Source organism: Netta rufina (assembly GCF_964035555.1).
Source record: "Netta rufina genome assembly, chromosome: 1".
NCBI lineage: Eukaryota > Metazoa > Chordata > Aves > Anseriformes > Anatidae > Netta > Netta rufina.
This window is the reverse complement of record NC_140123.1, coordinates 72,491,478-72,505,453: the sequence shown is the minus strand read 5'-3', so window position 1 is coordinate 72,505,453 and position 13,976 is coordinate 72,491,478. Positions and strand designations below refer to the sequence as shown.

Here is a 13,976-nt window from a genome sequence, read left to right as displayed (position 1 = left end):
AGTCTTATCTGTTTACAGAAAATCCTGTGTGTTGTGTTTACCTGTTAGAGGTGATGGTTTCTTGTTTATTCAAAAACACCCAGTGAATCTTAGACAAAAAGACAATTTTGTCTTTTTACAAGAGAGACTGAACTGCCCTGTGTCCATCAAAATTAGCATGTATTGCAAATACAGTGTGCAAGTTAAAAATCAGTCCAGGACTAGGTCTTAATATTGTTGATCTAGCAGTACTTATTTGGAGGGTTATGTAGCTTCAAATATTCTAGGCATATTTATATAAGTCTGTTATGCATATGTAAAAATGTAAATTCTCTTTTTGCCAGATATTAGATATAATTGTCTGGTATGGGGGTGCTGGCATCTTGGAATGCCAGTAGAAAAGCTACTGCAGCTTCTCTGACCCGAGTCACCTAGGTGGTAGAGATGGAAGAAGTGAAATCAGTAAAATTCTACCCTTCTGCTTCCCAGTGAAAGTAAGGCTGGAAAATGGAGTTTCCCACTGTTTTGTTTATCATATTGCAGATATGCTGCCAGAGGAACTCCCAGCACTGCCCCAGTCTTACAAATCCCATATGTTAAAAGTTACTTTGCTGCATTTCAGGAGATGCCTACTATTGGCACTGTCTTCATGTTTACTCTGGAACACATTTGGCTTGTCTACAGCTATGGACTCTAAACCCAACCTAGTTTTGTTTCTGGCTGATGATCTCAGAGATGTAGGATGTTATGGGAACAATACCATGAGGTAAAAAAAAAAAAAAAAAAAAAAAAAAAAAAAAAAAAAAAACTATCAATATAATATATAGCATAGAATATCTTCACAGAATCACAGAATCACAGAATTTCTAGGTTGGAAGAGACCTCAAGATCATTGAGTCCAACCTCTGACATAACACTAACAGTCCCCACTAAACCATATCCCTAAGCTCTACATCTAAACGTCTTTTAAAGACTTCCAGGGATGGTGACTCCACCACTTCCCTGGGCAGCCTGTTCCAATGTCTAACAACCCTTGGGTAATTAAACCTAATGATAAAATAAGAAAAATTCTTAAGGCACTGGTAATTCAGGAATTTGTGCACTTAAGTCCTTGTTGTATGCACACACATTTGAGGCCTAAGTAAACAATGTATAGTGAAAGAAAAAATCATATTTTCATTTTGTTCTTTTTTAAGTTCTTTCTGAGAATTTCTCCCCCACTCCTCAATGTGCTAACTCTCGCATCACCTGTTTTGGTAATAAGGTTTTCTGTCATTCTCATTCATTAATTTCTTTCATTTTTTTTCATAGTTCAGCCTTCCTGTGTCCACCCAGTGATTTTCCAGAATCCCTTGTCCACTTACTTGCTGTCTCTTCCGATACACCCTAGTCTAGACTCATGTGGTCTGACACAAATGAGTCGTTGCATGGTTAAGTTCCTTCAAAACTGGTGGTTCCATTCCTTCAAATCTTAAAGGCAAAGCAGAAGTGAATGGGCATTGGGAGCATGTCTTACAAGCCTCAGCTCGTGCCATCTGAATGGCGTACAGCCATTTTGCTGGCAGGCTCTGCACTCATCTCCCTCAGATGATGGTGGTGGGGTTGTGCAGAGGAGTAGGCTTATGGAAGTCCATTATCCTTTTCTGCTGGTTGTGAAAATAGTCAGGAGACCTTTTTGTTGGTGTTGTAGTCCAGTTATCTGGGAGATCTAGGCTACCATACAAATGTAAGCACATCAAGTTACATGTGAAATGCTAGAATATAAAATATTAAAATATTAGTTAAATGTAAAGTTACATGCAAAGATACGCCAGTGTGTTATGAAATAAGTACAGTGTTTAAAAGCATGGAACAGAAAATCTTGGTTCCAATAACTCTAGACACTCTGGGAGACTCTCTGGCTTAGTGAATTCTAAAATTCAGGGTCGAAATGGGCTGACAAAAGCAACTTGCAGGAAGTATTTGAATAAAAAATATAACCCTCCTTAGATAAATCTTTCAAGTTTTATTTTCAAACTAAACATTACCACCAAAGCCCGGATTTCTTTTCAGTGTTGTCAAATGTGCTCTATGGCTATGTCCCAAGAATGTATTCTCCAGTGGCTACAACCTAATTCACCCACGGTACCAAGATTTTTTTACCATACTAGTCCTGCAGTTTACAAAAAAATAACTTTCTGAGGAAATGCCGAAAAGCTCCAGTTCTTCTTGGAAATGTATTAAAATAAAGTTTGGGTTACTTTGCTTCTATTGAAATTGAAACTCTCTTTTAGGACCCCAGACATTGACTGCCTGGCAAGAGGAGTGAAGCTTACTCAGCACATTGCCGCAGCTCAGTTTTTCACTCCCAGCAGAGCAGCGTTTCTCATTGGCAGATACCCCATCAGATCAGGTTGGGCCCATCTTGAATTGCAAATTTCTCAGTGCTGAGATACTACAATAACCAATAAGAAGGAATAGAAGAGAATTCAACTATTTCCTCACCCTGAGTTGGAAAGTACATTGCCAGTGGCTATAACTTTATATATGTGACTTCTGAATGGGAACACTACCTCACCAGCTGAGACACCTTTAGCCTTACTTTGTAGGATTCAGGAACACTATATGATAAAAATAGATATGTATGGAGAAATGCTGACAATAATATGTCATTTCTTTACTACAACACAACCTGGGGCAAACTGTTGGAATTTGTCTTGGAGTGTTGGATCCATTCCTCACCTACCTGAGGCACCTTTTGGAGGACTTTATAGATATCTTTCTTTCACTAGAAAACATACGGCAAAATTATATTCTTAGTTTAGGAGACCTACATGCAAAATCTGTATGTTGGGTAAACTGTATATCACTTAACATTGCACAGCATCCCCAAGACAGGGAAATGCAACTGTTACCTCTCATTTTAGACTAAAAGCAAAGAGACTAAATTAGCAGTTACTCAGAAAGGCAGAAAATAAAACCTACTGTATAACGTCACTATTGATTAATTCTTAACTTGATGGTAAATCTGGTGCCAAGCAGTATTTGTTTTGACGGATAACTCTTGACTATCTGAAGCACTTAGGCACGCTATCGATAACATGATGTGACTGCCTTCAATATATGCTTGGCAGAGTGAGGCACCCTGCTATCCTCAGGTTAAGTACCAGATTTGGGGCTGAGAGGAGCAGCCCAGCAAGCAGAGTGCAGGAGGCTGGCAGGACTGACCTAGCTATTTCCATCAGGGATGGCTTCCAGCAATCGGTACCGAGCGCTGCAGTGGAATGCTGGATCAGGAGGGCCCCCTGAAAATGAAACAACTTTCTCCAAGCTTCTACAGCAACAAGGCTATACCACTGGGCTGGTAGGTACGTGAAAAAGTTTTAGCATGAGTCTGAAAAATGACCTGGTTACATGAAGGGAATTTAGGGATTGTAATTGCCCCAAATTGTCCGTGAATACTCTCCAAAAGATTGAGGAGAGAAAACAACAACTTGTATTTGCAAAATTTAAAATACTGTGGTGTAAAGAGTTTTAAGAAAATATGAATGCCTGTATAGGGTATGGGAGACAGGAAGGATTAAAACCCAACTCGTGATTATAATGGGTGAGAATTTATTTTACTTGGCCTAAGACTTTTCAATGATTGGTCCACTGAAAGAGTTTTGTTAACATCAAGATTGTTCCAGATAAAACAGTCTTTAAGTGTTTCACCTGCCTTTAGGAGTCAAGAGGCAAATAAACCAAAGAGGATAGGGAAAGAAAGAAATAAAGCTTGTACGCACAGAGCAGGTGATGTCTCACAGGTGAGGTTGTGAGGTCCCAAAGAGTCATGGTACTGTAGCAGTTCCCTCAGATAAAGCCAAGATACAAAGATGTCAGAGAAACACTACCCTGGAGGACTTTCCTATCTGTGACTTTGGTAAGACTTCAACAGTTTCAAGTTTCATCTACTTTTGCCAAATACTCAAAAATGGACTAGCTAAGTGTCTCTTTTCACTTCTATTCTGCTTTTACTACTGCTCACGTGATATACACTTCTGCAATGATTGCCTTAGCATGAATTAATAGGTAGGGTAAGCATTGTGTCCCTTAAAGTGATGGGCTTCAGCTGTGCCAAATGCAGTCATCTCCAAGTTCTGGAAATAAATACAGCTGTATGGAATCACAAACTAATGAAGTGAAGTCTTCCTGGCTGAGTCTATAAATTACTTGGCAATCGTGTAACCCAGCAAACATTAGGGTGCTTTGATCCAGCAGTTTTCTAAGCAGAAAATAGTTTTTGTCTGCTTGATCTGTTAGGGAGACTGGGCAGGGATGGAGTGAATGGTTGGAATATAGCTTTTTCTCCTTTTCATGTTGAGTAGGGATAATGCCTGGGAAATCATCTTCCTGAGTCTGGTGATCAAAATGTTTGGTAATGTAGGCAAAAGGCTTACTGGATCTTCTAGTAAATTTGTAACATTATATTAAAATGAAGTTGCAAGTAAAGCATTTGAAAGTTGGGAAGTGAATGTAATAAAGCAGATGGTGATTTAGAGTACTGTAATTCCCTGATCTTCATTAAAAGGTGATTAAAATCCCATCCTTATGTGACCCTCATCACTTCAGTAGCTGACCACCCTGCAGATTTCTCTGTTTCTTGCATGGGGATTGCATATCATGATACAACATTCACCTGATCAAGCACTGGTTTCTCCCTGCGTCCTTATGTACCTCAATACTACATTGAAAGAGGGAGTGATTCACCTAATCCCCAGGCAGATATTTACAATGCTACCTTGGGCTCCTTTTGAGTTGTCCACCTTTATGTTCTAATTTCTGTCATGTTTCAAAACTTTCAGGAAAGTGGTATGAAGGTGTAAACTGCAAATCCTTCAATGATCATTGTCACCACCCTCTAAATCATGGGTTTGATTACTGTTATGGCATGCCTTTCACACTTCTGAGCAATAGTCAAGAAAACAAACCTCCAGAGCTGGGTGTAGCCCTTCAAGCTAAACTTTGGCTTTACAGTCAGATAATTATCATTGCTGTGATCGCTCTTACCACTGGAAAACTGACTGGTTTGATTTCCATCTGCTGGAAGATAATTGCCTGTTTTACTTTGGTGGACTGCCTTTTCTTTATTTCATGGTACTCCAGTTATGGCTTAGTGCAGCACTGGAAACAATTCTGATACAATCCTGATGAGAAATCATGATGTCACTGAGCAGCTGATGAGATTAGAGAGGACCACTTCCCTCATGCTGAAAGAGGCAGTGTCATTTATCAAAAGGTAAATGATTGTGGTTTTCTTTAAAAGTGGGAGGATACTCTGGGCTCTTGGAATAGTATTTTTTTTCCACAATACCTATAGCTGTATCTTGATAACTTTGAAACTCACATCCAAGTTCCCTATTAAAAAACCCAAAGGACTTAAATTTTAATTGCAACTGCCCACTTTTGAAGTGACAGCAAATGAGATAGCTTTTCACCAAATCATACATGACCATCTCACTATAAACTCTAATCTGTACATAGTTAATTCACTCCAAGATTAACCAGCTAATTTTTACATTTCACTCTACAAGCCTCATTTTTGCTTTTTCTCATAATCCTTATAAAACACACAGATAAAAGGTGCATGATGCACAAAATCTTGTGAAAATCTCAAAACACTTGAATTCCATTTTCATGCCATTCAAACACTTGAAAAGGGAACTGAGTAAGATTATTTATTTACTAGCTTCAAGTTACTCTTTGGCCTGCACAGCTGATGATAAACAATTCAGTGTGCCAAATATCTTTCTGGAAAACAAAGAGAATAACTATTCTTTTCTTAAAATCTGTGAAAACAAATGTACTGACAAGTATAAAAGGCCATCTTAGAAAAGCCATATAAATCTTAAAGTAAACATAAGACTGTATCGATTTGCATTTAATTAAAGAGGCATCAGTCAGTCAACTGATTCATTTAAGCACTGTGTAAATGCTATGCCTGTTTACACATTGGAATTTGAAAATAATCTGGCTGGAAATGATCCTTCTTGCCTACATTTAATGCAACAATAATTAACTATGATCAATGAGGTGCGTTATGTGTGGGCACAGTATAGACCCATTATGTCTATGCATAGATGAATATGAAAACTCAAGATATTACAAATGTATATAAAAAATGATTATCATTTTTTGTTGTTTTTTAAGAAACAGGTATGGACCATTCCTTCTCTTTGTTTCCTTTCTACATGTTCACACCCCTCTCTTCACCACAGCAAAATTTATTGGGAAAAACCATCACGGTTTATATGGAGACAATGTAGAAGAAATGGACTTGATGGTGGTTAAGTATTCTTGATGAAGGGTGTGTTTCAGATACATATGCCTGTGTATTTTAAAGCAGGAGAACTAATAAAACCAAAATATCCACAGAAATTTAAGCTGTTAAAGACTTCTCATAGTGCATTGCAAAAGATTATTATTGAAACATTATAAATGTGGGGTGATTTTTCTAATTGCTTAATAGAAAACTTTCTGTCTCCTTAAATTTAAGGCAAAATTCTGGATTCACTTGACAAGGAAGGTTTGGAAAATCATACGTTCACATACTTTGCCTCTGATCACGGAGGACACTTGGAAGCTCAGGATGGCTCTGCCCAGCTAGGTGGCTGGAATGGTATTTATAAAGGTAGAAAATTCATTATGGCCTTACATCTAGGCCAGAAACAGAAACAATGAATTTGCCTGTCTGCAGCTGTCAAGGCTGGAGTGAGTTACGTTGTTTTCCAGCTTGAAATACAGGTGACATTCAGAGGTAATTTAATCTTAAAATTACCTTTTTTTTTCAGTAAAGTGCAAGTGTTATTACACATCTCCTTGACAAAGGGATTGTATAGTTTGATACCTGTAAACTATTCAGTGTTCTCAGATGAAAGTCACTGAAAAAAATGTGATAGTTCCCTTCATCTCTCCCCTTGCCACCTCCAATAGGACTGTTCCTGATTTGCTTGTTTTTTCTCATTATCTTCAAGAAATCATTGCTACTCACCTAATTGTTATGAAATAGGGTAAGGACACATTGTGCTATGACTTGCAGCAACCGTGTAGTGACTGTATGCTTTTATACTCTATGCAAAATCAGTGATTAGCATAAGATCTGAATGACTTTGGTGGTCTACAAAGACCTCATTCTCTACCTCCTACTCTGTGCTGTGAATTATGCTTCAATCTGCTCAGTGGTGTAGTAGCTTTTTCAAGCAAAAAGGATATGTATTCATTACATATTCTCCCACTTACCCCAGTAGTCCTGTGTCATCATGCAGATGACACCAAGTTAGGTGCGTGTGTCGATCTGCTCAAGGGTAGGAAGGCTCTGCAGGAAGATCTGGATAGGCTGGACTGATGGGCTGAGGCCAACCGTGTGAAGTTCAACAAGGCCAAGTGCCGGGTCCTGCACCTGGGGAACAACAACAGAGCTACAGGCTGGGAGATGAGTGGTTGGAAAGCTGCCTGGAGGAAAAGGACCTGGGAGTATTGGTGGATAGTCAGCTGAATATGAGCCAGCAGTGTGCTCAGGTGGCCAAGAAGGCCAACAGCATCCTGGCTTGTATCAGGAACAGTGTGACCAGCAGGTCTAGGGAAGGGATTGTCCCCCTGTCCTTAGCTCTGGTGAGGCCGCACCTCGAGTACTGTGTTCAGTTTTGGGCCCCTGGCTACAAGAAGGACATGGAGGTGCTCAAGCGAGTCCAGAGAATGGCAATGAAGCTGGTGAGGGGTCTGAAGAACAAGTCTTACAGGGAGCAGCTGAGGGAGCTGGGATTGTTCAGCCTGGAGAAAAGGAGGCTCAGGGGCGACCTTATCACACTCTACAGGTACATTAAAGGAGGCTGTAGCGAGGTGGGGTTGGTCTATTCTCCCATGCGCCTGTTGACAAGATGAGGGGGAATGGGCTGAAGTTGTGCCAGGGGTGTTTTCGGTTGGATATTAGGAAAAAATTCTTTACTGAAAGGGTTGTTTGGCATTGGAATGGGCTGCCCAGGGAAGTGGTGGAGTCACCATGCCTGGAGGTCTTTAAAAGACTTTTAGATGTAGTGCTTAGTGATATGGTTTAGTGGAGGACTGGTTAGTGTTAGGTCAGGAGTTGGACTAGGTGACCTTGAAGGTCTCTTCCAACCTAGAAATTCTGTGATTCTGTGATCATACCACTTCATCCTGTGTCCTGTCATGAATAGGTGAGAGAGTGCAGTGGAGGAGGTTTAGGCTCTGTTACCAGCAATGAATCATCCACTTCTTATCCAAACTTCTGATATGTTTATTTTCCCAAAACAGATTGCTTCCAATTCAAAACCTTCTTAAGCCTCTCCACAGGACACAGTCAAGGTCAAAGACATGAAATTTTGGCTGCCATGTGGTGGATGCTTTGCTGCTGAGCAATGGAGCTGTTGGCTCTTACCAAGGAGAAGGGCTTTCAACTAGTACACTGATCTTCTATCTCACTCCGTATTTCCTGCCTTTGCTTGATAAATTATTTCTTTTTATGCATAATAAGACTGATTCATAAGCCTGAAGGGATCTAGCAATGGCAGTGTTTTTGCCATATTGAACATCTTAATTAAAACAGATTTCTGCCTTCAGAGTTAGTTAAATATTGTCTTAATATATATAGAGCATCAAGATGCTTATGCTGGTAGTGAGTTGGAGAAGGATGTTTTCCTTCCATTTTAAGTAATGTGTATATGACTTGATTTCTCAGATTCATATCTTTTGCTTCTAGGTTGTTCAGAGATGTTGCATTAAGCATTGGGAGAGTCAGGTCCAAATCTCAATTTCAAAAATGCAATATGTGTATAAAGCATATGGAAATGTAAGTGTTAAGGACACAGATTTTGAAAGGAATTCATGGCTACAAAAATAAGATTTTTTTTTTTTACAGCTATTTATTAAAGTGGGATATTAAGTCTTGTGTAATTTTAAACAGAATATCAAATACTTCTTCAGTCTTGTGAGTACTTCCTCTGTGAGTTCTTCCTCATGAGTTTCCCTCTGAACTGCCATATGTTGATTAATTTTACTGCAGGTAGAAAAGGCATGGGAGGCTGGGAAGGAGGGATTCATGTGCCAGGAGTATTCAGATGGCCAGGAGTGTTACCTGCAGGCACAGTTATCGATGAACCTACAAGTCTGATGGATATTTATCCCACGGTTGTTCATCTAGCTGGAGGAATATTGCCACAGGACAGGTGGGGAGATGTTTTCAACAAGAGAAATTGATAGGAGACCTAACTACTAAATAATTACAGTGTTGTTGTTTTTTGTATCATCCTTGGAGATCCCACAAATATTCCATTATTCTCAAGTCTAGTCTAAGATTTTAAACTAGAGAACAAATCCCCCCAGATATGCCCACAGGTATGTATGTCACCAGAGGAGTTGCTACTGCAAAAGACCAGGTGCTTCTTTCAAAAACAGGTTCGGCATCTCTCATGAAAGAATTGGTGGCTGAGGTTCTTCTGGTACTGACTGACCTCAGTTATGGACACAAATTCCACTTTAGATTCCTCCTAAAATGATTAAACACGTTCTTGTCCAACAGATTTCTAAAAGCTCTTTTGAAATGTGCTATATATAAACAATTATGAGATCAGTATTGATTTTCTGAATAAAGGGTATTTTTCCAGTAGACCAAACTCTAAATGGAGTTCAAATATTGCTGGCATGAGTTGACCCAGCTATTTTTAAACTAAATAAATTAATTAATTAAAATCTAGGTATTTAAAATACTAATTGACAATCTTCTGGCTGCTCTAAATCTATGAACAAATTATTTTTTATGCTGTCTCTAGCACTAGTGTAGCTAATGCAAAATCAGTAATAAGTATACAGTTCACTCTGTCAGGTTTGTCCCCACTTAAGTACATTTCTTTCATTACATTAGGGTGATTGATGGACGAAACTTGATGCCTTTACTGCAAGGAAGAACTCAAAGTTCAGAGCATGAGTTCCTGTTTCACTGTTGTGGGTCCTACCTGCATGCAGTGCGGTGGCACCAAAAGGACGGTAAGTGTAAATGTTTGCTCCATGTTAACTGCAGAATATGAGGTTTCTCCTCCTGTTGGCTGTTTTGCGAATTGACAGGTTTATTATATGATAGGTGTATCTGTACTGATATCTGAGATTCTTGAAATTGTTATGAATGATATATCAGTAATTCTAGGTAGCTGGAGGTGTCTTACAGCAAAGAGAGATTTGTAATAAAGGAAATGTATTATAGAAAGTGGGGTAGGAATACAGGCTGTCTACTACTGCATTGGAAGATGGATTTTGTTGTCTTCATATTTGTAGTGTTTTCCATCTTCAAAGTCAGTACTCAGTGCAGAGGATCTGATTTGTGATGATGGGAGAGCCAGGGCGTATGAGAAGAGGTATCTGTAGTAAATAGTCATATTCCTTGAATACACTTTAACTTGAAGACACTTTCCATTTTTCTCCATTGTCTTATAGTCATGCCATAAGATTTCTTTCCTGCCTGGTGAAGCCGTCTGGAAGGCTCATTATGTGACCCCAGTCTTTCATCCACCTGGGGCTGGGACTTACTATGGAAAAGGAAATTTGTCTGTGTTTTGGGGAAGGCATGACCCATCATGAGCCTCCGTTGCTGTTTGACCTCTCACAAGACCCTTCTGAAGCCAAACCTCTGTCAGCTGACACTGAGCCCCTCTTTGACACTGTGGTAGAGTGGATTGGGAGAGCCATAGAAGAGCACTGCAGGACACTGACTCCAGTACCAGAGCAGCTCTCCCTGTACAACGTCGTCTGGAAGCTGTGGCTGCAGCCCTGCTGTGGGACATTCCCTTTCTGTTGGTGTGATAAGGAAGGTGACAGCACACAAAATTTGTGAGATGAATGTCAGGTAACATGTCCTGAGGCACTAAGTCCTCTGCTGAACAAGCTTTCAGAAAATAATCAGGTCTTTCCACTGTCTGGTAAGCAAAGTGGATGAAATAAGGAAAAGTAATGTTGAGTAGAGATTTTTTCCTTTATTCCTCACCAGTAGTCAGAAGTCTAAGTCCTGTCTTTTGTGGTAAAGGGCTTGAATGGATGGATACTGTGGTAGTTTTTTTGTTTGTTTGTTTGTTTGTTGTTTGTTTGTGGGTTTTGTTTTTGCTTTCAGATTTACATGTAAGAGACAACTGTCCTAATAGGCCTAAACTCTATCAGATTTATGCCTGCTCAAAGAAGACAACTGGAGAACTCTGCAGAGAGCCTAGTGTATAGTGTTAAGCAGGCATACAGTAAGAAATATTGGACTTACCTAGAACACTACGTGTTTGCAGTCATGCCCTGTGGTCTATAAATCATAGTTATCCAACACAGCAGTTTGAGTCATTATTGCTTCCTGTATTCTTCTGTTATCTTTCCAAGAATATTGTTGAGACTCTGAACAATTGTAAGTTTGTGAAGGATACTCCTCAAGCTGTAAATAACTTTTTGAGTAGAAGAATAGAATAGAAATTGAATAGAACTAGAACTTTGAATAGCACTTTTTTTTAAGCTGTAAATAACTTTTTGAATAGATTTGCAGCTTTAGTTGAGTGACAATAACACATATCACAGATAGTAGAAAGTTCCAAACACTGAAGTCCGGTATAACTCTGCAATACTGACAAAAGAGAGAGAAGCATTTTGCTCTACAGATGGAGGTCTTGGTGCGTACTAACTTGGCAAACAGCAGTTTTATTGAATAAAAGATGCCAATTAAAGTGTTTTGGATAAATAGCTTACACTGTTTCAAAGTCAGTTAGCAAAACACAGTTCATTTGAGAGTCATATTGGAATTAGTGCTCATAAATATTTGGCAGCAGTATACTTATGTTTACAAACTGTAACTTGTAAAAATGGATCATGCCAGTACTAGTTAAAAAAAAAAAAAAAGCAAAACAAACAAACAAACAAAAAAAAAAAAAAACTGCTAGTGATGTGATCCTAGCCAGACTTTCTAAGGAGGCAAGTGACTTTGTTTGCACTGAAGATTGTAGTGAAATTGCAGAGATTTTAGTGCTTTAAACTGTATTTTTGACCATTCTTTGCAGTACGTAGATGAAGTCAGAGTTTATCATAAGCATGCTGCTAAAACTCTGTAGAGAAATTGGACTTTGAAGTGAGGAATTTGAAAGTGAATGATTGTAGGGATTTTTTTATTTTCCTATGACTGCCCCTACAAGCATTTTACTTGCTAAGCCAGTTTAGTTGCTTAACTGTTTCTTTATCATCTCAGTGTTTTTCCATAAGTATTACATAACAAAAAATAATACAGATTTCTGTTTGTGTCATTTCAATATTTAGCTTCTTCTGTACAACAAGTTCAATCTGAAAACTTGTCAGAGTTATAAGGGAATATTACCACTGTCATCGTCTCTTTGTAGTACTGAGATGTGAGAAACAGAGAGGCCATATAAAGCACACAAAAACTCAAATGTTTTTTCTGGCAGAGAATTCACCAGTAGTAGTGTGTAGTGAGGAAACAACAAATTCCTGTACTTTGGTACAATTTAAACACAGCTGAAAAGGAGGAAATACTACAGGGCTTGGAATGCAAATAAACATAATCCCCTTTCTGCTTCATTGTTACAAACTTTTTTTTTTTTTTTTTCTTCTCCTAATAAATTATCTTGGTTTAAAAATTAATTTTGTTGGAAACAATAAGTTATCATAGGTGTTACCTTTGCTTTGGGTCGCTAACATAGTGGTGAGTAATAGGATGTAAGGGCTGCACAAGCAGCCTCCAATTCCAGACATAGTTTTATTACTAGGGAAAAATTTAAAGCATTTTTTGTTATTATTATTTTTTCCTTGTGGTTTTAAAGATATGCCAGCAGCAGCATGGACACATCTTCAGTAGAGATCACATGGTCAGAACAATGGAAACAGCCTAGAAAACTGAAAGAAAAATTTAGTCATAATTTGGACCAAAGACAGATGTAATTTAATTCTTATATTATTGGCAATTTTTAAAGACACACCTTTCCCAAAGTGTGACATAATTTTCAAGAGAGACAATTCTCAATAACAATCTTTGCACCAGAAAGATCACAAGCTGTTAAGTAATTGTACTAAATAAGTATTATAGTCAAACAGGTCTTAGTAAAAGTAGCCAAATTTGGTACCTTGTGTCTTAAAAGGTAACCAAGCAGTCATGTGTGCAAGGAGGTCAACAAAAACCTGCCTCTAGCCGTGGTTATCCCTGCCAATGTGTTGTACGAACCCGCCAGGTGAAGCCGCTACATCTTTCTGCCTCACTGACTTCTGCTGACTTCTCTCGAGTGCAGTTAAATTCACCAGTCACAATGTTCAAGAGACTGGAAGGACTGAAATGTCAACAAATGAACAGATGAGAGTTTCTCTGATTGCTCAAGACCTTTAGAAGGGTAAAATGCATTGCAGCAGAGCTAACTTCCCAAAGTGTATGTGTGCAAGGAGGAACACTAAACCTGCAGCTGTGAGAGAAGACAGTGCAATTAATATCTTCAGGTAGGTTTAATATCACAGTAGGTTTAGCTTTCCTCAAAATGCAATGAAGAATAAAAGATGACATGAAAGAAGAAAAGGGGGAGGACAAGCTAATCCCATTATCCTGCCTGGAAGGCCAGAAAGCAGGGTGGGAGGAAACAAAACCACAGGCTCTGAGTTCAGTTTGGCAATTATTTGTGGCATCTCTTTGCAGGCATTAAAATAGAGCAGTGTTAGGCTTTACACAAATCTGCACAGAATTAACTGGGTAGGGAGTCTAGAAAAGGCAGTGGCCGCGTTGTGCCAGTGTTTCAAGAATAAAGACTTTGTACTCTGCCTGGAATTCATGTGAAACCTCAGTGGCAGTCCCGCTCGCTCACTGCTCCTGGCAGGCATCCCAGCAGTTCCTGTGTCCAAGACTGGGGGAAGGGAGATTAAGAGCAAAAGCACTAAATCCAGTCCGGCTTCCTCCCACATACGTCTTAGAGGATGAGGACTGCTCAGCAAACCAAGGAGCAAGAAAAATTTGA

General features: G+C 39.1%; 1 protein-coding gene across 1 annotated transcript; it reads left to right on the top strand.

Moving 5' to 3' along the window:
- Positions 1-524: 524 nt before the first annotated feature.
- LOC311210549 (arylsulfatase D-like) lies at positions 525-10,837 on the top strand (the record flags this gene model as incomplete). The annotated part of the gene is given in 11 exon segments (XM_084288521.1): positions 525-745; positions 2,253-2,371; positions 3,204-3,326; positions 4,803-5,125; positions 5,127-5,236; positions 6,148-6,283; positions 6,493-6,628; positions 9,017-9,179; positions 9,875-10,002; positions 10,475-10,545; positions 10,547-10,837. Coding segments are annotated over 11 exon segments (1,821 nt in total).
- Between the last annotated feature and the right edge of the window lie 3,139 nt (positions 10,838-13,976).